We start from the raw sequence: 26,128 nt of genomic DNA, 5'->3' as shown, positions 1-26,128 counted from the left end.
TCAGACTAAGCTGTAATTCATTGCTTGTTCCTTCTGCTGTGTTTGTACTATATGTTAACTATCCCTCCATCAGAGCATATATTTTCAACTACTTTAATTAAGAGTATCTTAAATAAACAGGGCTAATCATTTGTGAAGGGCAGATGGTATGAGAGAAAGTACTTATGCTTGAGATTCTGACAGACCTGGGTTCAAATCCTGGTCTCTTCCACTTGTTGCCTGACTTTGGAAAGATAAATTCACCTCTATGACTCATTTTCCTCATCTGTAAAATGAGGACCATTAAGAGTAGTACCTCATAGCTAAGATTAAGTGATTTAATATGAGATAAGTAAAAATACCAGAAATAGTGTCCGGCACATAGTAAGTGCTCCATTATTATTACCATTGTTTGAACCTACCCCAGAATGTAAGCTCTACACAGAAAGGGATAATCATTGTTTGTCCTCTGGTGTATCTCTTGTACCCAATACTGTGCCTAGCATGTGACACATACTCAAGAAACATATGTTGAATGAGTGGATTAATTAATGAATCCGTGAAATAATTCTCATCTTTAGCATCCTCCTCCTCTCCAAATCCTCTACTGCCTATTAGCTTTATACCTCACAGAAAAATTTTGTGGTGCATCACTGAAAATTCCCCAACCCTTACCCTCTTTGCTTTACCTCTGTTTGTTACTCCCTTTCATGAATTCTTTTCTCTGACAAGTTTGACTCTAGCAACAACCACTTCAACTAGCCTCTCGGGCCAGGCAGAAGTAGGGGGCCGGAGTCGGGTACCGGGAGCGGGGCGTGGCCACCACGTCGCAGAACGCAACTGCGCCTGCGCCTGCGTAGGCTGCGGCAAAGCATAGCTCTCTGAGGGTTGCGTTTACTGCTGGCTGGTGTTTGTGTAGGAGGATCGCTCCTCTCAACAGCTCTCACTTCTGATCCGCGCAGCTCCCGGGTCTCTGGCTTCAGCTTTGTGCTGAGGCGCCGACACACCTACCATCCTCTCTCCGACGGATCGCTGACCTCCCTATTCCTGTTCCTGTCTCCTGGAACCATGTCTCTGGTAAGCCAGAATGCGTGCCACCGCAACGCAGAGACCACTGTAGATTACAGCGACTTCCATGGTGAGATGCAGGCTACTAATGCCTCCGAGTCCCCCACCTCCATGCTAGTTCCTGATGCTCCCCAGGGCCCTCAGGCGCCAATCGACTCTCAGGGTGCTAGCGCTTCCCAGGCTGCGCAGGACCCGAATGACCTCGAGGTGCTTATAGATGAGCAGTCCCGACGTTTGGGGGCGCTCAGGGTCCACGATCCTCTAGAAGACAGGTCGATTGCTTTGGTGAATTTCATGCGAATGAAAAGCCAAATCGAGGGGTCTTTTCAGCAGACAGAGATGCTAGAGTTCCTCAGAGAATACTCAGATCAGTTCCCTGAGATCCTCAGACGAGCCTCAGCCCACCTGGACCAGGTCTTTGGGTTGAACCTGAGGGTTCTTGATCCCCAGGCTGACACCTACAACCTAATCAGCAAACGGGGTCTCCAGACCACTGATCGGATAGCAGAATCCCTGGACATGCCAAAGGCAGGTCTCCTGGCCTTGGTCCTAGGCCACATTCTCCTGAATGGTAACCGAGCAAGAGAGGCCTCCATTTTGGATCTGTTGCTAAAGGCTGATGTGTTAGACGAGCCCCAGAGGATCAACATCCCCTTTGGGAACACAAGGAACCTCCTAACTACTGACTTTTTGCATATGCGGTTCTTGGAGTACTGGCCAGTGTATGGCACTAATCCCCTCGAATTTGAGTTCTTGTGGGGCTCTAGAGCCCACAAGGAAATCACAAAGATGGAAGCTCTGAAGTTTGTGGCAGAGGCCCATGATGAAGAGCCCTGGAGCTGGCCAGAAGAATATAATAAGGCCCTGGAAGCTGACAAGGCCAAAGAAAGAAGCCAGGCTGCTGGCTTGGAGTTCTGGTCAGAGGACACTATGAATGATAAGGCAAATGATTTGGTCCAGTTGGCCATTAATGTCACAGAGGAGTTGCTGCCTATACATCAGGATGAGCTGTTGGCTCACACTGGCAAGGAATTTGAGGACGTGTTCCCAAATATCCTCAGTCGAGCTACTCTAATCCTTGATCTGTTCTATGGGTTCTCTCTGATTGAGGTTGATACCAGTGAGCACATTTACCTCCTTGTCCAGCAACCAGAATCAGAAGAAGAGCAAATGATGCTAGAGAGCCTGGGGAGACCCACTCAAGAATATTTGATGCCAATCCTGGGTTTGATCTTCCTGATGGGCAACCGTGTCAAAGAGGCCAGTGTCTGGAATTTGCTTCGGAGATTTGGTGTGGATGTAGGGAGAAAGCATGCCATCACCTGCAAACTTATGAGACAGCGCTACTTGGAATGCAGGCCACTGTCCTATTCTAATCCAGTTGAATATGAGCTTCTGTGGGGTCCTCGAGCTCACCTTGAAACCACCAAAATGAAAGCCTTGGAGTACATGGCCAGGGTCTACAGAAAGCAACCACAGGACTGGCCAGAGCAATATAGGGAGGCTGTTGAAGATGAGGAGGCCAGAGCCAGGTCTGAGGCAACTGCTATGTTCTTCTTTGGCCCCATGTGAAGTCTGGGGGAAGTGTGTCACTTCAATTGGGTGGCATCAATTAAAGGGGCCCTAGGGAAATAGGCACTGGGGCACCAAATCAGAAGCTGGGCAGGGTTGGGGTGAAAAGTACACATAGTGCTTGCTATTTGTGTTCCATTTCTAATAGTATTTCCTTCCTTTTAATATACCCTTGAATTAGGTTCATGATCAGTGCTTATAAATGAAATTGCTCATTTGCCATTCCTGTCTTGTTTCAATATAAAAGTTCATATAGCTGCATAAAATGTAGTGGTAATATTTACATCTTTCTATGATGTGGAAGAGAATATACAGTTGTTCTTTAACCGTTTGAAATAATCAGTAAAATGGTCTGGTACCGGAGTTAAGTAACAACAGTAATAACATACCCACAACAAAAACAAACACAAAATCACTCATCTGTTGATGTTCTCCCATCGTGTCTATGGTTTTATTTTATTTTTTTAAATATTGGCATTTACCTGTATTTGCTTTGTGATTCCAGAGTGTAGTGAAAAATAAAAGTATAATGAATTAGGCTCCATGCTTAAGCACTCTTTTATTCAACAAACATTTATTAAGTACCTGCCATGCTCTAAGCACAGTGTTTATGCTGGGAATATAAGGGTGAGGAAGGCCCAGCTGAGCCCCAGGGATTGAGGGGGAGGGACTGTGGAAGTAAACCAACAATTATTTCTGTGGCAAGTCGTATAATAGGGGTAAGCTCAGAGAGCTATGAGAGTTTACAGGAGTAACTCCCAACTAAACTTTGGTTTCTGGGAGGGGATGGTGAAGGGGCAGGGGTGTCAAGCAAAGGGTGAGTGCGGGAGTGGTCAGGGGTGGTGACAGGGGAGGATGAGGTGGTAGGGAGAGCTGGGACAAGTTAACCTTTAGTGACTTCTATTGTAAGACCTGAGGTTGGGGAGAGGGAGGGAGGGAGGACTAGTCCGTGGAGTCAGGGGCAGTATGTAAAACAGCTTCACGGGATTTACGTGTAGCGCAGAAAGACAGTGTTGAGTTCAAGAGAAGTGTGGGAGAGATAAACCTGTGGCAGAGATAACAAAGGTCCATATCCTCAGAGAGTGGGTCTAGGAATCAACAATGGTTCTCCTGAAGCCAGCTGGTCTTGGATCGCGGGTCAGACGGAACAATCCACCTGGAGGAACTCTGAATGGCAACCTCTGCCAGCGCTGTTTATTTCTGCACTCAAGCCATTAAGGTGAGTGTGTTAGTATTTTGGTTCTCTTCATTCAGATGCCGGATCTTGCAGCTTCTAACCCTGCTCCGGGCTCTCTCCAAGCCTTCCCTAGAGAACAGGCAGCTAACAATTTCTGTAAGGAAGCCTTGGCTCAGTGGTGGATGTTATACGTAAAGTCACCTATAACGCGAGGTGGCGGGGGTAGAAGGGGGCTGCCTATTAGTGGTGTAGGTTTTATGCTTCCTCACCTCCTGGCACCCACAAGCGTTCTGCCTTTTCATCCGTTTAATCACTAGGGGTTACCCTCAACTGCCACCTCCTATAAGATGGGAGAGAGGACTTTCCTCACATTTTCGTCAGCCTCAGGAAGAGAACGACATAACCGTCTCGCTGGGGGGAGGGGACAGAAAGATGGGAGATACACCCTTTCGGCCCCCAAGTGCAGCAGCCGTGCAGAAGCCAAATTAGAGCTCCTTGCTTGGGGAAGCCACTGCGCAGGCGCACTCCGCAGTTGCCTGGGAGATATAGGCCCCACTAGTCTCTGAGATCTTCTCTATCTTTGCATTCCGATGAAAACTGAATGCTAGGGGCGGGATTTCCGATGACAAGAAAATGAGTAACTGGAGAGAAAGGGGTTTTGGAAAATAAGATTGGGGTGGAGTTGAGAGGCAGGAGAATATCCAACTCGAAATCTGGGACCTTGAAATAGGGTACTGCCTCCATGCTAAACTGAGAGCCTCTCATTCTTCAGCCTCCTTGGACCTTTAATCTGTATATGCTTGTGGGGCGGGGGAAAAGGGGCAAGCTGATTAAAGTGCCAAGTTTTTCTTGCTCTGAATTTTTTTTTGGTTGGGGGGATTGGTAGACTCCTGGATCCTCAGGCACATCAGTTCTTCCGGGGGCACCAGTGGAGAGAACCTTGCCAAGGGGAAGGTGTAGCATATGGACCAACAATAATGTAAAGCTGCCAACTTTTTTAGTACTAAATATGTGCCAAGCACTATTCTGGATTCTTCACTTTCTTTAGCTCCAATCACTCCACCAGTTCTCCAAAAAGCATTTTAATAGTCCCATTTGACACTAGGAAACTGAGGCTTAAGTAATGTGCCCAAGGTCACACAGCCAGTCAATGACAGCTGGGATTAGAGTTTAAGGCTGCCTTTGGCTACAATTCACCCTGTTTACAGTGCATAGCATCACAGGCCCCCTCCAGCCTTTGCTGTGTTCTCACTTGAATTTGTTGACTCTCAGAAAATATAAGGAAGGGCTGTATACCAGGCTGGGAGGGGCACGACGACAGCCCTCCAAAAGAGGATGAAAGTGAGGCTGAAATTTCTCCAGGCTCTTCCTTGTTCCATTACTCGGGCTCCCTGAGAGCTGTGTAGGTATGAAATGTGCATTTCTGTCCAGTCTCCCTGCTCTGTCCTAAAAATCTTCCCCACTTTGCTCTCTTCTGCAAGCTTCCAGCCTTATATGCTGGCTTTTACCCAGGGCGAGTCAAATATCACTATTTCTGAGTCTCCAGAAGTGCTGGCAATGTTTTTTTGTAATCCTGAAAGAACAATGACCTGACAGAGCTCTTGCTTTGCCCAGGGGAGCCCTTGCTTTGCCCAGCTCAGGATGAAAAAACAGAAGTGGGAAATAGACTCTGCGTCATATATGCCACATGTAATTTCCCAGAAGTAACAAAGGTGAGGCTTGTATACCTATGGTAAGAGAAAGGGTGTAGTTATCTTAGTGGCTACAGCCATTCCTTTGAAGGTCATGAGAGGCCTGGATACTCTTCTTTATTCACATACCAAATTAGAATTAGCACCCCTTAGGAGAAACACTTAGGGGTGGAAATGAGCATATGGCAAACAAGACTTACAAAGGATGTTGTATGTATTACTCCGAAGTACAATCTCCATTAAGCCTTTAGAACACCAGACAAAATACCCTTCTTATCTGTGTGAATTAGTTTGGAAAATGGTACAATCTGAGTTCATTTGCAGACTCTTCGGGCTATTGATACCCACTAAGTTTTGAACTTTTGGCCAAGATGGAGCTTGCTGACTGGGTGTTGGTTAGATATGTATTGTATATGCATCATCCTGTATATACAATGCTATCCAGAGTCCCCTTGATCTATGACTGGGATCATAGCTGGAGAAAATAACATTGAGAATACATTCATGTTCAGTTGCTGAGGCCAGGAGCACCCTCTTTTGGAGAGGATGGGTGGTTAGGGAAGCCTTTTCCTGCCCTTCTCTTCATCAGTTTCTGTATACTAGTTGTCACAAATAAGCAATACAATCCAAGGAAAAGCTGAGCTGGACTGACAAATGTGGACTTCACACCAATTCTCCCAGCCCCAGGATTGCTGCCCCTAAACCCTCTGGTACCAACAATGTAGACCAGCCTGTAAGTACCCTTCAGGTTCAGACAAGGACCCTACAGTCTCCTCCCTTCCTAAGGGTATCTCCATACCGTGAGATTTCTCACTCAACAGGCTTTCTCTTCCCCTTCCATGAATACTCAAAATGTCTTAAGGAATTGTCTGCAGGGTTTGAGGCTAGTTACAAAGAAAGCTGTAAAAGAATTACCAGAGTAGGCCCTCCTCCCTGAGACATTTTTGTTCTAGTCCCCATACGAACACACTAAGCATAAGGAGGGAACAGTATATCAGAATGACTATGAACTCTGGATCTGGACAATGTTGGCTCTGTCACTTCCTAGCTGTGTGACCTTGGGCAAGTTACTCAACATCTTTTTCTAGACCACTCAAAGCTGTTTTCAAGAAATTGATAGAAAAACCCAGGGTCACACATTTATTATTTGATAATGTCGGAACTATAACCCAGGCCAATTGTATCTTAGTCTATTGATATTTCCAACCTACACCACTGCTTTTAAGACTGCTACTTGTCAGCACCTTGGTAGCTGAGTTCAAATGGTTACTGGCTTCTTAGACTTACTAGTGTTTGTTTTCTTTAGTAAATATTTCAGGTAAATATTAGCCCCAGGTAGTTATGAATTACTGAGGTTTAGCTGCATTGGTAATATATTCCTTATATTCTTTGCAGACACCTATCCACAAGACACTTTTTTAGGAGCTCATGTGTGGTCTCTTTAAGTAGACCTCAGTGACCTACAGATAATCACTTGCTCTATATACCACTCCAGGAGTCCCAAACAGTGAGGATGACTTCTCTTATAAGGAGGCAGGGTTAGGAAGGGATTTGGGATCTGAAGCCTATGGCCTGAGCAGCCTATCTCAAACTGCCTTTCTCCTGAAAGCACTTGGTTTGACATGGGCTGGCCAGGTAGAGCATCTGTCCTCTGAGTGTCCACTTCCCTTGAAATATAGAAGAGAAGGATGATGTAGAAAGGGAGGACACAAGAATGGTCATTGCTTCTGAAACTGCCCTCTGTTCTGAAGCCTCAACCACATCTCAGAGAAGCTTCCCTGCTGGTGAGGGCTGCAGGGTACAGGATGCCCTGGAATGCCCCCTGCCTGGATTGCTCTCCTTCTGCAAGACAAAGAGGAATGCTGTCCTAGAAGAAGATGTTCATTATTCCAGACAGTGAGGGAGACCACCCTGAGATCCAGCTAAGGAGGCACACATCACTGCTCTCCTTTCTCTGGATTGGGGGCAGGGTCGGGGAGAGTATAAGGCCTAGGAAGGAGGAAGTAAGGAGAGTGAGCTTTGGCAAAACTGGTAACCATTTTAGATAATGTCTCCTCACACAAATATGGCCATGGACATCCTCAAAGTTCCTAACAGGGACATACTGAGTGAAGAGAAGTTGATCACCAGTTCTGACAGGAAACAAACTGGCCCCTGAGGTCAATGGCAACCCTACCAACCCAACCAACAAGGAGCCAGACCCAGCTCAGCCCAATCCTCAGGTAGTTCCACCTAAGACTGCCTTGGCCCCTGAGACTCACCTACACTGGAGGAGCCCCCTGGATGTCAGGCTTGTCCAAATGTCACCTACCCAATTCAGTTTAACCAGCAATTGCTGAATACCTGGTATATGCTGGCCTTGTTATATTAGATACTGAGACACAGAGATGATTCAGATAAGGCCCCTTCCTTATCTGTGTTCCAACTCTCTATTCACCTTTGAGTCTGGTCAACTATATGATCAATTTATCAAGATTTTTATTTCAATGTGTACCTTTTTCATTTCTAGAATTTCTAATTGTTGCTTTTTCAAATATACCTTATTTTAAAAAATAAAGACCATGTTCTTTTCTTACAGATTCCAGTCCTCTTTTCATCTCTTTAAACATTTTAAGCAGTCTTATTTTTTTCCAGTTCTTTTCATATTTGTCTATTATTGCTTATTTCTTTAGTTGTAAATTCTGCATTTTGTTGGTTCTGCCCAGTATCTAATGGTGGTGAGTTTTTGTATGTGTGTTATAACTTGTATCTGTGTGCTAATCTTTAGCTGGCATTACCTTCTGAGAGACTCTCTAAGGCTGCCTCTGCTGCCAATCTCTCCCTCTTGGGGAGGAAGGATGGAGTTATGTGCTGTCTGGTGCAGCTGTTCTACCCCAGTCCTTCCAGCACAGATACAATGTCTTTCTGAGCTTGAAGGCTCTCATGCGCTCCGCTGAAGAGAATACCTCCTGCCCCATGGAAGCCTTGTCCTGTATATATGTCTTTGAGATATTTATCCAAATCTCTGTTGCCTTTTATCACTCAATGCTCTTATAGTTTAATCCTTGTATAAATCTTTAGTGTCACTTAATGGGATTTTGGAAAGAAGAGGAAAAGAGGGATATAATCCTGCATCATGACCAGAACACAACTTTTATTTTAATAGGTAAAAGGTGAAGTCAATCTAAATTCTCACAGCAAATATATTGGTTTTACTTGTTAATATAATTAGAGCCCTTCCTTTTAATGGAACAGTATAAAATATTTGGGAATGATGGAGTAGAGGCTATTAAAGAATAGCAAATTATGGTTAATATATATTGTTAAGTACAAAATACAAGCTATGAAACAATGGAGTCAATATTATCTTGCAAAAATGTATGTGTAAATAATGGAAATATATTTCCTTTCAAACTGATGAATAGTGGTGTGGTAGACAAAATAACATTTCCTCAAAGATGTCCACGTCCTGATCCCTGAAACCTGTGAATATGTTACTTTACATGGCAAAAGGGACTTTTCAGATTGATTGAATTAAGGAAATTGAATTGGGGAGATGATCCTGGATTATCCAGACGGACCCAATGTTATCACAAGAGTCTTTATAAGAGGGTGACAGGAGGATCAGAGTTAGTAGTAGGGGATGTGACAAATGAAGCAAGAGGCTGAAATGATGTGAGGAGGCTACATTAAGTATTAACATAAAAATTTTAAGGAAATGCTTATGTCCTGTACCCTGCAGTTTCATTTCTAAGAATGGATTTTGAGAAAACATTCTTGGATGTGAGCTTACATTTGGTTTGAAAGTATCATCCCAGGCTTAATTTAAATGAGGAAAAACACCAACTAAAACCAACCTAAAACACCAACTAAATCTTCAATAATATTTGATTGGTAAGGAAAATACAGGTCTTTCTATGTAATGGGATGACATAAAGACATAAGAAATTATGATATTCCATAATGGTTAATAGCAAGAAAGTTCATTTAGGAAACAATATTAACAGTGTGACTCAATTTCTATGGAATAAAAAAGGACTATTTCTCCAGCCACATTATAATCTTATTTATCTTTGGTTAGTGCTTTTACAGGTGATTTCTATTTTTAAAAATATATTCTAATGTTCATTTTCTTAATTTTCCACACTGGAATTATATTTGTTCTAATGAATTGAAGAAAACACCAAAGGCACACTGTGATAACCTCTTTCTTTTGAAAAGTGAAAAGGAATTTAAATGTTCTAAATGAGGGCTGGGTTGAGGAGACAATCTTTTATGCTGTGGGTGGGAGCATACATATGAACAGCCCCTTTGTGGAGGGTCTTTTGGCAGCAAAATAACACTTTTGAAGGTTTTCTCAGGAAATAATCCTGCAGATAAACATAGATCTGGCTATATGGATTCCATAGAAATATTGATTGATCAGGCTAAAATATGAAATGATTTTAAAACCAAAAATTAGTTACAGAAAATAGGTTTTGTTAATTAAATTGAATGGAATTCTGTCATTGTACAGGAAGGAGCAGAAAAATATTTAAAGGCACATAAATGCTGAAGATTTCTCATTTTGTGATAAAAAGCAAATATTTGGTATGATTATATTTTTGTAAAAATAGGCATATATACATAAAATTTATGCAATGGAAATTAATGCTCTCAAAGTTTGGTCACATCTCTATGTTGCATGGAATTCTGGTGATTTTTTAATCTTCTTATCCTGATTTATTATTTGCCTACAGCAAAGTACTGTCTCTTGTGTAATAACATTTTAAAGCCTATACAAAACAATAAGAACCAAGTAGTTTTAATTAATTAAATGAGCACAGACACAATATAATTAAAGGTACCCAATGGAGGCATTCACTTGGGCACTGTATCATATTACCCATGGGACCCTATATTGGAGCAACTTCAATGAAAGCCATTAGGCAACGTTTCATTCGAAGCTCTGAAATATACAGGTACTTTCAAAGTGCCACTTAATGTTGTGAAATCTTTGCCTCATAAGTAATTCTGGATATCAGCATGAATTTAAATACAATGATGTTCTGTTCACCACCACCTATTTAAATTGGGAACAATTTGAATCATCTTTACTCAACAATGATGGAGAGGGTTGAGAAAGTAGGAATCATTCATGGGAATTTAAGGTACTACAAGCATTGCAAATTATGCCATAGAAGAATTTTTTTAACATCTTTATTGCAGTATAATTGCTTTACAATGGTGTGTTAGTTTCTGCTATGTAACATAGTGAATCAGCCATATATCCCCATATCCCCTCCCTCTTGTATCTCCCTCCCACCCTCCCTACCCCACCCCTCTAGGTGGTCACAAAGCACTGAGCTGATCTCCCTATGCTATGCGGCTGCTTCCCACTAGCTAGCTATTTTACATTTGGTAGTGTATATATGTCCATGCCAATCTCTCACTTCGTCTCCCCTCCCCGTGTCCTCAAGTCCATTATCTATATCTGCATCTTTATTCCTGTCCTGCCCCTAGGTTCTTCATAACCTTTTTTTTTTTTAGATTCCATATATATGAGTTAGCATACGGTATTTGTTTTTCTCTTTCAGACTTACTTCACTCTGTATGACAGACTATAGGTCCATCCACCTCACTACAAATAACTCAGTTTCGTTTCTTTTTATGGCTGAGTAATATTCCATTGTATGTATGTGCCACATCTAGAATAATTTTTAAAGACATGGAAAATTGAAAAATAGGGTTTTTAAACATTTTGTTTTGAAATAATTACTGATACACAGGAAGTTGCAAAGGTAGTACAGAGAGATTCTGTGTACTTTTCACCCAATATTTCCCAGTGATTACTACTTAAATATATCTAGAATAATATCAAAACCAGGCAACTGGGCTTCCCTGGTGGCGCAGTGGTTGAGAATCCGCCTGCCGATGCAGGAGACACGGGTTCGTGCCCTGGTCCGGGAGGATCCCACATGCCGCGGAGCAACTAAGCCCGTGAGCCATGGCCGCCAGGCCTGTGCGTCCGGAGCCTGTGCTCCGCAACGGGAGAGGCCACAACAGTGAGAGGCCCGCGTACCACAAAAAAAAAAAAAAAAAAAAAAAAAAAACCAGGCAACTGACATGGATATAAATGTACGTGTGTAGTTCTACATCATTTCATCACATGTAACTACCACAACACACAAGATATAAAACTATTCCATCCCAACAAACATTTCCTTCTTGCTACCCCTTTATAGTCAACACCCACACTCTACCCCACATACACTGCTGCCATCCCTTATCCCTGGTAACCACTGATCTGTTTTCCATCTCTATATTTTTGTCATCTCAAGTAGCTTATAAAAATCGAATCATATAGCATGTAAATTTTTGAGATTGGCTTTTAAAATCAGAATAATGCCCTTGGGATCCATCTAAGTTGTTGCAGTATCAATAGTTTGTCCCTTTTTACTCCTGTGTAATATTCCATGGTATGAAAACCACAGTTTAGCCATTCACCCACTGGAGGACATTTGGGTTGTTTCCAGTTTTTCACCATTACAAATAAAGCTGATATGAACAAAATTGAGGAAAATTCCCTTGGATTCTTTATTTTATGACAGTTTTTATCATAAATGGCTGTCAAATTTTGTGAAATGCTTTTTTTTGCATTTGAACATATAATTTTTCTCTTTAGCCTGTTAATATAGTGGTCTACATTGATTTTCAAATATTGAACAAGCCTACATCCATGAAATAAATGCCACTTAGTCATAGTGTATAATTTTTGTATGCACATATTATAGCTTAATTCTATTTGCTAATTTTTTTTTTTTTTTTTTTTTTTTTTTGTGGTATGCGGGCCTCTCACTGTTGTGGCCTCTCCCGTTGCGGAGCACAGGCTCCGGACGCGCAGGCCTAGCGGCCATGGCTCACGGGCTTAGTTGCTCCGCGGCATGTGGGATCTTCCCGGACCAGGGCACGAACCCGTGTCTCCTGCATCGACAGGCGGACTCTCAACCACTGCGCCACCAGGGACGCCCTATTTGCTAATTTTTTTAAAAGAATTTTTGCATCTATATTCATGAGTGATACTGGTGTGTCATTCTCCTTTTATACTTTGTATGTTGGGATTTGGTGTATGTTGGCAATATTGACTTTGTTAGAAGGAATTGAGTAGTCCCTCCTCTTTTATATTTTCTGGGAGTGACTGTGTAAAATTGGTGTTATTATTCAAATATTTTAGAAAATTCTCCAGTGATGTCATCAAGGCCTGGAGTTTTCTTCTTTGGAAATCTTTTTAACAATTTACCTTAACTCCAATAGGGCTATTCAAAGTACTTATCTCAAACTGAGGTAGTTGTGGTAGTTTCTGCTTTTTGTTTTTTCCTAAGTTGTAAAATATATGTACTTAGAGTTGTTCATAGTATTCCCTTCTTATCCTTTTGACATCTGCAGCGTGTGTAATGATATCCACTGTTTCATTACTGATATTAGTAGTTTGCATCTTCTACATTTTTCTTGCTAGATTTTTTGTCAAATTTATTAATTTTCTTAAAGAATTGGCTTTTTGTTGTATTGTTTTTCTCTACTGATTTTCTGGTTTTAATCATGGATTCATTTGAAGCTTACTTTAAACTTCTGGGTGTTTAGATTTCCTGTTTTCTTTCTGTTGTTGATATCTAGTTTGCTTTCCTGTGTTCAGAAAACACACTGTGTATGATTTCAATATGGAAAATTTACTGAGGTTTGTTATAAGGCCCAGGGCATGGTCTATCTTATATATTCTGTTGGCATTTGAAAAGAGTGTGTATTCTGCTCTTGTCAGGAAGAGTGTTCTCTAAATGTCAATGAGATCCTGTTGACTCGTAGTGTCATTGAGTTCTTCTATATCCTTAATGAATTTCTGTTTAGCTGTTCTATGAATTGCTTGGAGGAGTCTTGAGGTTATCAACTATAACTGGAGATGTGTCTATTTCTTCTTCCAGTTCTATCATTTTTTGCTTCATACATTTTGCAGCTATTGTTTGGTACATATACATTAGGACAGATATGTCTTCTTGGTTGATTTATTATTTTATTATGTAATTTCCCCTCTCTCCTTGAAAATTTTCCTTGCTCCAACATCTCCTTTATCTGATATTAATATAACCACTCCTGCTTTTTGTTAATTAATGAGTGTGTTGTATAACTTTTCCCATCATCTTACTTTCAAAGTATCATTATATACTGTATCATTATATTTGAAATGAGACTTTTTGCAGATAGCATATAGTAGGGTGATGTTTTTTTAATCCACTCTGCCAATGTCTGTCTTTTAGATGGTGTATATAGACCATTTACATTTAATATGATTTTTATATAAAAGGTATAAGTATCCCTTTTTATTTTTTGTTTTCTACTTGTTCTCCCTGATTTTTATTTGTTTTCTTTATCCTAGCTTCCTCAGAGTTACTTGGACATTTTTTCAAATTCCATTTTGATTTATCTATAATGTTTTGGATTTACCTCATTGTATAGCATTTTTAGTGGTTTCTCTAGGTATTATAGTTCATATACATATATAACATCACAATCTACTGGTGTCACATTTTTTCCACTTTAAATGAAATGCAGAAAACTCACTTCCCTTTACATGATTTTTTTCTTTTTTTAAAATTGAAGTGTAGTCGCAATGTTGTTTTACCCTTTACATTCTTTTAGTCTCACTAGTTATAATAAGATTTTTGTAAATATTTCCACTACATACATTGAGAACTACATCAGGCAGTGTTATAATTTTTGCTTTGACTTCAAACATAATTTAGAAAACTCAAAAGGAGAAAGATATTATATTTACCCACTTTTAAAAATCAATTATTTTTTCTTTCTTCATAATGTCCCAAGATTCCTCCTTTGATCATTTCCTTTCTTATTAGAAAACTTCCTGCAGCCATTATTTTAGGGTAGCTCTGTTAGAGACAAATTCCTTAGCTTTCCTTTTTCATAGACTTTCCTTTTTCATCCCCTCCATTATTGAGGGATTTCTTCCCACTAGATATAGAATTCTGGTTCTATAGTTCTTTTCTTTCAGCACTGAAAAATTTTGTGCCACTACATTCTGGTCTTTATGGTTTGTGATGACAAATCCATTGTCATATGAATTGCTTTTCCCTACACCTAATGCTTCGTTTCTTTCTGGATGCTTTCATGATTTTTTTTCTTTGTCTTTATTTTTCAAAATTTGATTATGATTTGTTATGGCATGTTTCTTAGGGTTTACCATGTTTATTGTTCACTCAGTTTCTTGACTCAGCAAGTTTATGTCTTAGAATAAATGTGGTAATTTGCAGCCATAATTTCTTGAAATATTTTTAGCCCACTATCTTTATCTTCTCCATCCAGGATTCTAAGGACATGAATATTAGACATTTTGTTATATTGACACAAGTTCCTCATGCTTTTTTTTAGTATATATTTTCTCAGTTTTCCAGATTGAGTGAATTCTGTGGTTTTGTCCTCAAGTTCACTAACTCTATACTCTGTCCACTCCATTCTGCTATGGGGCCCATTTACTGAGTTTTTCATTTTGGTCATTGCATTTTCTAGTTATAAAATTTCCATTTCGTTCTTCTTTATATTTTCTGTTTCTTTGATGATAGTTTCTATTTATTTGCTGAATCTTTCCATGTGTTCATTTGTTTCAAAAATGTCACTGCTTGTTGAAGCATTTCTACTCCTTTAAAATGCATGTCAGATAATTCTAACATTTGTGTCATTTCAGTGTTGACATTTGTTGATTTTTTTTCCTTTTCACAGTGAGATCTTCCTGTTCTTTTCTACGTCATGTGATTTTCTATTGAAATCTGAATATTTGGTTATTATATTATAAGATTGGATCTTATTTAAATCTTGTATTTTTAACAGGCCTCTTCTGTCACAACTCCAGTGGAAGAAGGGCAGGATGCTGCCTTTTTACTTACATGTGAGACAAGTCTAGATTTCCAACTTGGCTGCCACTAAAATCTGGGGGAGGAGAGGATCCTTATCCCTATGGGCAGTGGTGGGAAGCTCACTTCTCCACTTGAGCTCCACTTCAAGCTCCCTACTACATCTCTGGTGATAACACCCTGGCAAGGAGTTATAAGGATGATGCATTATGCCTCGCTACTATACCTCTACTAACCTGGTGGAAAGAGTTAGCCTTATTACTTCTGAGTGTTGGTGAAAGCCATGAAACCCCTCTAGGTCTCCTCTGACACCACCCCATTGAGGAGGGGTAGAGTACCTCATAATCACTGGGTGAAGCTAGTGGGACAGGCTTCCCACATGATTACCACTGACACCACAGGTATGGGGTCTTCTTACTTATCAGTGAGATGAAAGTCCCTGATCCCCAGTGGGTCTGCTCTAATGCCATCCATGATGGGTGGTTACAGTGCCTCATTCTTGCCTGGTAAATGTGGAAGTCTAGGTTCTCCACTCAGTCTGTTCTAGTGAGGGTGGTGATGGGACTGCAGATTTTTTCTGTGTTGGGCTGGAGTAGAGTGATTATTATCTAAAAGTTGTCTGTCTTGTGAGCTATTTCCTCATACTTTGACTAGAGGGAGTAGGCTTTATCTGGAATTTTTATGTTTGTGCTCACTGAATTTTCCAGGTTTCTGGTATCACCAGTACCAAATAGGGAGGTATAAGCAAAAATCAAACACAAGGAATTCACCATGATGTTGTTCCATGGGTCCTGGGGTCCCTTGCCAGTCTGCCCTATTTTCTGACTTTACAGAAATTTCTTTGTGATTGTTTAATTATAATGTCCAGGTTTTTTAAGCTGAACTTGGAGGCAAAAATAGGGAAAATTAAGTATCCTCCATCTGCTCAGAAGCAGAAATCTCCATACAATATAGTTGTAAGAAGTATGAATGAGTAAATGACTGAGGAAAGGGTAATAGTGATAAATATAAGAGCATGTGGAGAATGGCTCTATTCCTATTAAAAGGTTATATATGATATATCATAGGTTGTTTACACACATGTGTTTGTATATTTACACGTACATACACACATACATATATAAATACACACACACAAGAGTTATATCCAAATTTAAAGATTTTCCTTGATGTTGTATGATTGTAGTTTTTTTATTGTGTGTGTGTGTGGTACACGGGCCTCTCACTGCTGTGGTCTCTCCCGCTGTGGAGCACAGGCTCCGGACGTGCAGGCTCAGCGGCCATGGCCCACGGGCCCAGCCGCTCCATGGCATGTGGGATCCTCCCGGACCAGGGCATGAACCTGTGTCCCCTGCATCAGCAGGCGGACTCCCAACCACTGCGCCACCAGGGAAGCCCTGCAGTTTTTATTTTTCTTCAGATTAACTATATTTTCTTCTTTTTTGCTTATCTTTATTCACTGATTTTAATACACAAACTCCAGTATTTGTGAAATGAAAATGTAAACAAGAAAAATGTTTAAAGTATTAGATAACTCAGTGCATTTAATATAACAAGTGTTGTAATACTCAGAGTAAGAAATAGTGTGAATGGCTTCCCTGGTGGCGCAGTGGTTGAGAATCTGCCTGCCAATGCAGGGGACACGGATTTGAGCCCTGGTCTGGGAAGATCCCACATGCCGCGGAGAAACTGGGCCCGTGAGCCACCATTAGTGAGCATGCACGTCTGGAGCCTGTGCTCCGCAACAAGAGAGGCCCACGCACTGCAATGAAGAGTGACCCCCGCTTGCCACAACTGGAGAAAGCCCACGCACAGAAACGAAGACCCAACACAACCATAAATAAATAAAAATAAATTTTAAAAAAAAGAAATAGGTGAAGAAATTGATATTTTCCTCCCAGCCTGCATTAATATAATTTGCCTCATGATATAAAGGGCTACTTATCAGTAAAGTTTAATTTTTTTACATTAACATACTATGAGCATCAAATTCCACTTGTAGAAATATTTGTATAGCAGTATGATTTCCTACAATGCTGTCTCACAGGAATTATTAGAATTCTAATTAACACTGAGTTGTGTTAAGCAAGTATTAAATGTGAGGAATTCATGTGGAAACATCCAGTAGCCAGTTAGATAGGTGAGCCTGGGATTTCAGAATCCTCCAGGGAATACCAATCAAATGCTGCTGCCATGCTTGGCCTGTGCGAACATCAAGGAATTATGCTCTCATGCTTGCTTATGTTGGGTTTGAATGAGAAGAGTTTTGAATCAATCAGGTTTATGAATCCTTCAATGTTTTCTTGCTTATGGTTTTCTTCATGTTTGCATTTGTTCCTCATGATTGAGGACCTAATCTCTCTACCATGGAAAGGTCCTTTGGAGTTTCCTCAGTCTCCCTTCAATACACATTGAACATAACCCCAAACACCCAAACTATCACCCAGAGTCGCATGCACATGAATTTTTGACACATATCTTGGCACAGAGTATTCCAATATTTGATATACTACTATTTTGTTAACAGCTCACTGCCTCTGTATAGTTCATTCTTAATTCAATGATGTCATTTGGTGTAAGTTAAAAAGAGACCCCACTAAGCATGGAACTATTATGAATGATAAGTACATCAGTCTAGAGGAGTAGGTGCTTTTGAAGATCAGCTTATCCAGTGACACATAAATGCCATAATTTACAGACAATTGCTGTCAATAAGTGGGTATAACATATTACAGTAAACTTTTCTCTTTGCAAATACACAGGTTTCTTTTTCTTTTCCTCCTCCTCCTTCTGCTTCTACTTCTCCTTTTACATTTCAACAATGAGATCACCAAAACCAACTCTGGAATATCCGTATGATGTAATAGTACTCAGCAATAAAAGGGAAAAAAATACCAATGCACACAACAACGTGTATGAATCTCAAAGCCATTTGCTGAGTGGAAAAAGACAAGCACAAAAGAGGACATACCATTTATTAAAAGTTCTAGAAATAGTAAAACTAACCTACAGAAACAGAAAGCTGACCAGTGTTTGCCTGTGAGGGATGGAGGAGCAGATGGATTGGGAGGAGACATGAGAACACATCTGGGGTGAGGATAATGTTCTAGATACTGATAAGAGGGTTGGGTTACACAGGTGTGTGCAACTGCCAAAATTCAATGAATGGCGCAGTTAGGATTTGTGCATTTTGCTCTGTGTAAATTTTTCCTCAACGAGAAAAAAAGGAACCACCATAAACAAATATTAAACTCTAGTTAATCATTTGGGTGCTGAATTATCTAGGCTTGAAAACTACTGTTGCTTACAGCTTACTTTAAAATGCATCCAGAATATAACATGAATTGCTGGTTGGATAATGGATGGACACAGAGATATATGTGTGATTAAGGAAGGACAGAAAACGGCTAATGTTGTAGTCTCTAGCTAGTGATCATAAGGATTTTCACTGTACAACCTGGTAGACATTTCTGGATGTTTGATGGGTTTCATAACAAAATATTAGGAAAAATGGACTCATACTAAGCATAACTTTGCACCTAATTTTATTCACCTTCAGTACCACTTGAACATCACTTCATTTCATTTTATATGCTACTACTATCTTTTAAATGGAGGTGTATACTCACATTTTATAGATGTCCTATCATTTCTACCTTTTGGTATGTTTTAATAATTTTGTTGGTCATGGCTGTGGTAAACACTGTGGGAGTGAAAACTTTGTTCTTGTGAAAAATTACTGCCTTAGAACCATTCATTTCCTTGACATATACCCCCAGGGCCAGACATATGCCAAGTGTTCAGGTGGGAGCACATATTTTCTAGAGAACCCCAGAGGGGTTCATATCAATTTGCATTTCTACCAACAGGATGTGAGAGGGTCAGTTCTCAAGCCAGTAGCCAATGCAAGGGAATACAACTATCTATTTCTCACTTGCTTAAGTACCTCTTTGTTGGAACTCTTGATTTATCAAAACTCTGAACATCATTTTAGATATAATTTCTTATAAAAAGTTGGTGGGTGAAATGTCAGAAAATGCAAGTCAACATGAGCAGATGATAAGTAGTAACAATATATCCCATTGCTACTAATAACACATGTATAATTCCTAGACAGGAATTAAGCTTCTCTGTGCTTGGGGTGGAGGAGAGAATGAATATTGGAGGAACACACACAATGTCTGCTCAGTCGTAAAACTGGAAAAGCAGAACATTTAGTCCCCTCTTGAGGCAGTTGTAATGACAGCAACTGGGAAGTTATACATAAAGAAACATTAACAAATATACTCATACCAACTATAATATGAATTAGGTTAATATGAGAATGTATTACAAAGAAATGGATCTAAGGACAGAGAGAATTTTAAGTGATAATTTCGTTATTTAATAAAGACAAAGGAAAAGTAGAATGGACATACTTTGAAACCAAAATTGTGATAAATGGAAGGCTTTTTTCACAAGCCAGGGTAAATATACAAAAATAAAGTTGTTCTTAGATTACGAATGGCCTGGGCTCTGAGCCAAGGACTTTGGGACAGTTGTCTGAAGAGAGGCTGGGGCAGACTTGGTGCCAGGTAGGTAAACCTAAGGTAGAGTAGGGAATGAGCTTTGAATCTCAATTTAGTTTATAGAAGTGGAGCTCTGGATCTGCACTGTCAGTGGCTTATGCGCTCCTCATTACACTCTGCTGATCAGGACCAGGCCCAATTTGAGATGAAAATTAGACATCCAAGAGACAATGTTGAGTAGGCAGTTGAATATATGAGCCTGGATTTCAGGGATAAGACTGGGCTTGAGATATTAATGTGTGATTCTTCTATTTGTGGGTGGGATCAAAGTGATGGAACTGTGTATGATTCTGCAGGAAGTGAGCATAGGTAGGGAAGAGAAGAAATCTGAGAGTCAAAACGGAGAGCACTTGAATGCAGAGAGGTCAAGGAGTCACAGAAGGACCCACCAGGACACTGAAAAGTAGCAGCCCCTGAAGCAGAACGCCAACCAAGGGACAGGAATGTCCTGTAAACCAGGGGTCCCCAAGCCCCTGTCCGTGGACCGGCACCGGTCCAGGGCCTGTTAGGAACCAGGCCACATAGCAGGAGGTGAGCGGCGGGCGAGCGAGTGAAGCTTCATCTGACGCTCCCCATCACTCGCATTACCACCTGAACCATCTCTTCCTGCCCCGCACCATCCCTGGAAAAATTGTCTTCCACGAAACTGGTCCCTGGTGCCAAAAAGGTTGGGGACCGCTGCAGTGTAAACCAAGTGAAGAAAGTATTGCAGGGAGGAGGAAGTGATCAACAGTGCCAAATACTACTGATCAGTCAAGTAATGTCAATACTGAGAAATGACCACTAGATTTAGCAATGTGCGGGTCTTTGGGGACCTTGAGAAGAGCTAGTTCACTGGATTGGTGGGAACAAAAGGTCGATTGAGATGGTTCAAGACAAAATGGGAATAGAGGAAATGGAGATACCAAAAATAAATAATGATTTTTTAGGAGCTTTGCTGTAAAGGGCAAATCAAGAGATGATGCTGCTGCAGATGGAGGGCATTGTGCAGTTAAGGTGGGGTTTTTGTCAGTTTCTCTCTTTCTTGTTTTGTTTTTAAGAGGGGGGACTTTGCAGAAGGTTTGTGTACTTATGGGAATCATCCAGCTGAGAAGGGCAAATTGGTGATGTGGGTGAGATCTCTGGGAGCATTGCTGGGGCCATGCATTTACTCACTCAAAAGGGGTAGAATGTACTGCCCAACTGCAGGGCTGGGTTTTGATAAGAGTGTGGACAGCTCGTTCATAGTGACAAGAGGGAAGGCAGAGTATCTAGTGTCAGATGCAGGTAGGTAGAAAGTTTTGTGAGATCTTTCCTTCCACATTCTCAGTCTTATCAACCCAGACTGTGGCTGTCCCAGTAGTAGACGGAGGTTTGAGGAAGGAGGATAAGATGTGAACTGCGATGTCTAAGATGGAGTGAGTGGACTAGGGAAGTGTATGAGTTTGCATCAAAGACCCCTACCATATTTCTGACACTGTTCTCGGCACAGGAGGTGCAGTCATGGGAATGTACATGCGGAACTCATATTCACTCATGCGTGTTTGTTTGGTAACAAGGCGGGACAGGGGCAGATCTGGTGCCTGGTACCCTCACTGCGGGCTAGGGCAGAGGACAACATATTCTGGTCCAAACACAGGCCTTGGCCCCCACAGGGAACAAAGCTGGCTCTGAATACCCCTCCTTACCTGGAGGCACAAGGATGAAGGATGAGGTGGAAGTGTGTCGGATCACTGAGAAGCCTAGTGGCCTACTTCTCTCCGGCTCACGGTTAATGTATTTTCCTCCCCAAAGTCAACCCCTCTCCAACAGACACTACACTAAGGTTTGGTGTCAAGTGACCGCCTCACCCTCCTACTCTGTCTGGATTCTGGTTGCTATGGCGATGCGGCCAGAAGCTTTGCTCCCTCAGTGAAAATGAGTGGAAACCTGTGAATGTAGAGGGGCCTATTGAGAGGGAGAAGGGATTTCTTGCAGGTGACAATGACCTAATACTCTTAGGGCCTTTGGTGATTAACAGCCTAATGCCACCCTCACTGCCTCCCCTCCATCCACCAAACAGTTAACACCATCATCACCAAAAGGCAGAGGAGCCAGACTGTGAACAGGGAGACTTACACACCAGATGACATAGGTTTTTCATTAGTGTCATTTCCCAGAAAAAGTCACTGAGTTAGGAGTCTTCACTTGCCCACGTTCTAAGGTGTTCTCATTGTGCTCTATCTTGTAGTGCTCTGTCTAGTGGGATTGCTGGGCAGCAAGCCCTACGAGTACCTACTGTGTGCCAGGTAACTTATTAGGAAATGAGGATACCCAATGGGGAAGGCATGCTACAGGTGTGAGTTTGGGGACATGGCAAGGGTTAGCCAAAGAGCATGAGCTCTTATGTCCAAACCCAGACTTTCATCCTTAATAGGGCCAGGCCCCTCTCACTCCTGCCTCCTTCCTTCTCCTTCCCTAAAGAATTTAGGGGGTAAAGATGAAGCTAAGGGTGGAGGGTAGGCTGAAGCCCTGAAGAGCTCAGCTGCCCCTTCTCTCCAGCCAAGAACCTCTTTATTTTCATACCAGCAGTCTTGCTCTGCCTTCAAGTTTCAAGACCCATTCATTATTGGCTTTGAGTCTCAGTGTCCAGATCCTCAATGGCCTAATAGGCCTGGTGGCTTGGTTGCTATGGCAATCCTGCCAAGAGCTTTCCTCACTAGATAAAATAAAAAGGGAACACGAAAGGGGAGTGGCCAGCCTCATGGGGGAGGGAAGAAGAATTGTAATGTGAATATCCTAATTACCCTAATTGATAGCCCTTTGTGATTGAAGGCCCATAAAAGGAGGCCAGGGCAGCAGGGGCTTTGATTGGGAAAAGGGAGCCTCAAAAAGGAAGAGGCTTTTTCCTTAGAGAAACTTCCACAGAGTATTTAGAGGGTAAGGAAAGCACCACAAGACTAGGACTGAGGGCAAACTCAGTAACTGACTCTGCCGGTTACTCTGAATTTTATTTAAAAAACCAGAGCCAGATCCCTGTGTTTGGGGCATGTTGGCAGGGAGGTATCAAAAATTACATTTCTGGGGCTTCCCTGGTGGTGCAGTGGTTGAGAGTCCGCCTGCCGATGCAGGGCACACGGGTTCGTGCCCCGGTCCGGGAAGATCCCACATGCCGCGGAGCGGCTGGACCCGTGAGCCACGGCCGCTGAGCCTGTGCGTCCCGAGCCCGTGCTCTGCAACGGGAGAGGCCACAACAATGAGAGGCCCGCGTACCACACACACAAAAAAATTACATTTCTGTGCGGGGGAGGGTCCTGGTTGCCCCACCTTTTGGCCTGGTGGTTGAGGGCACATGCCATGTTGTCCACACCTGGGCCCATGGTCCCCAGGGACTTGAGGTGGGGTATGGTTTGCAGCCCTCAGCTACTCAGCTGCCCACTTCTCTCCGGCTAAGACTTTCCTTGTTGTCCTTCCTGTCAGCCTCTCTCCTCCATCCAGTATTCTGGACTCTGTAAAATCAGCTTAGGTGTCTAATGACTCAGTCATGGCTTAATTGGCCCTAGCTTCTGGTTGCTATGGTGATGCAGCCAAGAGCTCTGCTCACTAAGTTAAAATAAGAGGGAACCTGATGTGGGAGGGGGACAACGTGGGGAGAGGGCCAAGATTAAAGAGGAGAATACTCTGATTACACTAATTGATAGCCTTTTGTCATTAAAAGCCCATAAACATAGGCCCGCAGGGTCCAAGGCTGAGGGAGCTGAAGGCTTATCAGGGAAAATAAAGCATCGAACAGGAGGGGAAAAGCTCTTTATACTAGAGACATTTCCAAGGAGTAATCTGGAGGTTTAAAAAATGTTCCACGTGTTCAGCATCTTGGAGTATGGATTTTGGAAAGACACAGGCAGGTTAGGGGCCCAAGTCTTTATTTGCAGAAGTGTAGGAGCCCTCAATTTTCAGTCACAGCTGTTCAGATGGGAAACTGAGGCTCAGAAGTGGGAAGGGACTGGAGCTACATCACATGCTAGGCTAGTGGCAGAGCTGTGAGTGGCATTCAGAGCTCTTGATGACCATGCCAGAGCTCTCCCTATGACCTCAGTCAGCCTCCACATGGAGACCAAGATGGTCAAATCCTTCATTTTACAAAGAGATGAACCAGAGAAGGGAAGCAACCTGCCCAGGGCCACACGGTCCCTTTTGGGATGAGAACACAGCTCTCCTGGCTTTTAGTGTGGACAAGGTAAATAGCGAGTGCTTTGAGAATTAGGGCAGGGACAGTGGGAACAGGGAAGAGAGCACTTGACCTTACAGGGAATTCCACAGGACTTGTGAGCCAGGATGGGGAAGGTTCTCACCTAATTGGTGAGAAGGGATTGGTGCCATTAACAGAGAGAGCAACAAAAAGGAACAAAGGAAGAAGGGAGAGAGACAAACACCTCCTTGTCTATTATTGAGATTTTCATCGGAAATATTCCTTTCCTTGAGCAGTGGCTCGAAATGATATGCAGGAATAACCAAGGGGAGCATGATACTAATTTGCAGGTGCCTAAGAGACCCCCATCAGTAAACGGATGGTGAAACGAGGACACCCAGAGTGAGGAAATTACGCCCCCAAAATCAGAAGCTGGGTTACTGGCAAAACTGTGAGTGGCTCTCTGGGCTCATGACCAACATGTCAGGGCTCTGTCTAGCAGGAGTGCCAGGCAGCAATAAGAGCACTTCCTGTGTACTTGGAACTTCTCTGGAAGTAAACTGTGGGGAGAGTATACTCATACCTGGGCATCAGGGGACATGATGGGAGAGAGGCATCCCCTATGCACTTTCCTGAAGGGTCCTGGTGCCCCTCCTTCTGACTGTGGGAAAAGGTTACATGGCTCTAATGAGAAAGGTTTAAAGTACAGGAGGAGAAAACGGTGACTGTGGTCAGAACCGACAGGCAAACAGGGAAAATCAAAAGTTGATGGGAAATTAGAGGGGTCTATAATGGACTTGACTGATGTGTGGAAAGGACTGGAAAGTTTTACAACGATTTCTTTTCATTCTTGATTTCTATATTCAAGAATGTAGGAGATTGGGGGAATCTCGCATGCTGGGTTCAGAGTTAGGACACTTCACGTCGACCAGGGAAATGGTGACAACAGGAAAGTGGAGGCATGACCAGGGGGCTCTGCAATGCTTAGCTGAATATAGGTATCTGAAGAGGAGGGTGAAAGTGGAATGAGGTCCTAAGTGCATAGCTAGAGGAGTGCTGGAGCTGTTATTAAAGAATAAAAAACAAAGGACAGAGGAGAGAAGGGAGGGAGGAAGATGGGGGGGGAGAGAGAGAGCAAAGAAGAAGGAGGAGGGGGAGAGGTGCGGGGATGGGGGTGGGGAGGAGGGGAAGGGAAGGAGGAGGAGATGGTGGAAATAAGAAGAAAGAAAAGAAGGAGAAGGAGAAAAGGGAGAAGAGTGGACAGAACTTTGTCTATTCCTGTGATATTTGTTTGAAATGGCCAGACACACACCACTACCCACCCCCACAGCGGCTACAGGTGACTTGCAGCTGTGTATGTGTGTTTGCGTGCACACATACGCGCGCACACACACACACACACACACACACACACACACACACACACACACACACACATATATATATATTTAGTCCAAGTTGTCCGCTAGGGGCTGAGTGAAAGGCGACTGACACCCTGGCTGTTACTTCCCTCCTTGAGGAAAGCCCCCTTCCCTCCCTCTCTTGACACTCCTCTCCTGCTCCAGTTACAGCCTCTTTCTAGAAATCCCTCCAGGTCCCAGGTCTGTCCTCCTCCTGGTGGGCAGCCCTGCTCCTTTTGAACACAGCAGAGCCATAATCAGAAATGCAGTTCTGGACACCTCATGACCAGGCATGCAAACCAGGACCAGATAGATCTGGAAGGAGCAGACAGGCGGCGTGGGCACAGGGGTGGGCAGGGAGGGCCCACTGGACATTGACAGGAGCTGCCGCCCCCTCTTTGTCTTTAGCACAGCAGAATGCCTCACTCTTCTCAACCACAAAATATAATAATTGCCCAGTTTTGTCCTTCCTTTGGGGAGGTCATAATATCAGAGCTGCCATGACCACGGTGACAGGAGATCCATTTTCCCTCTGACTTGGAGTGGGGAAGAGATAATGATCAGTGTGGGGCAGTGACAATATGTGGCCCCGTGAGGGATGGTCCCACTGTCCCTTCCAAATCATTCCAAGGCACGTACTGTTTCTGCATC

At 42.5% G+C, this 26,128-nt stretch overlaps 1 protein-coding gene across 1 annotated transcript; it reads left to right on the top strand.

Moving 5' to 3' along the window:
• Nucleotides 1-816: 816 nt before the first annotated feature.
• MAGEE2 (MAGE family member E2) lies at nucleotides 817-3,158 on the top strand. Its single transcript, XM_059050413.2, has one exon. It carries the CDS (start codon nucleotides 1,048-1,050, stop codon nucleotides 2,617-2,619), a length of 1,572 nt encoding a protein of 523 aa, XP_058906396.1. The 5' UTR covers nucleotides 817-1,047; the 3' UTR covers nucleotides 2,620-3,158.
• Nucleotides 3,159-26,128: the final 22,970 nt, after the last annotated feature.

Source organism: Kogia breviceps, chromosome X, assembly GCF_026419965.1.
Source record: "Kogia breviceps isolate mKogBre1 chromosome X, mKogBre1 haplotype 1, whole genome shotgun sequence".
Taxonomy (NCBI): domain Eukaryota; kingdom Metazoa; phylum Chordata; class Mammalia; order Artiodactyla; family Physeteridae; genus Kogia; species Kogia breviceps.
Note: the sequence above shows the minus strand (reverse complement) of the source record. Positions and strands in the feature narration are given on the sequence as shown.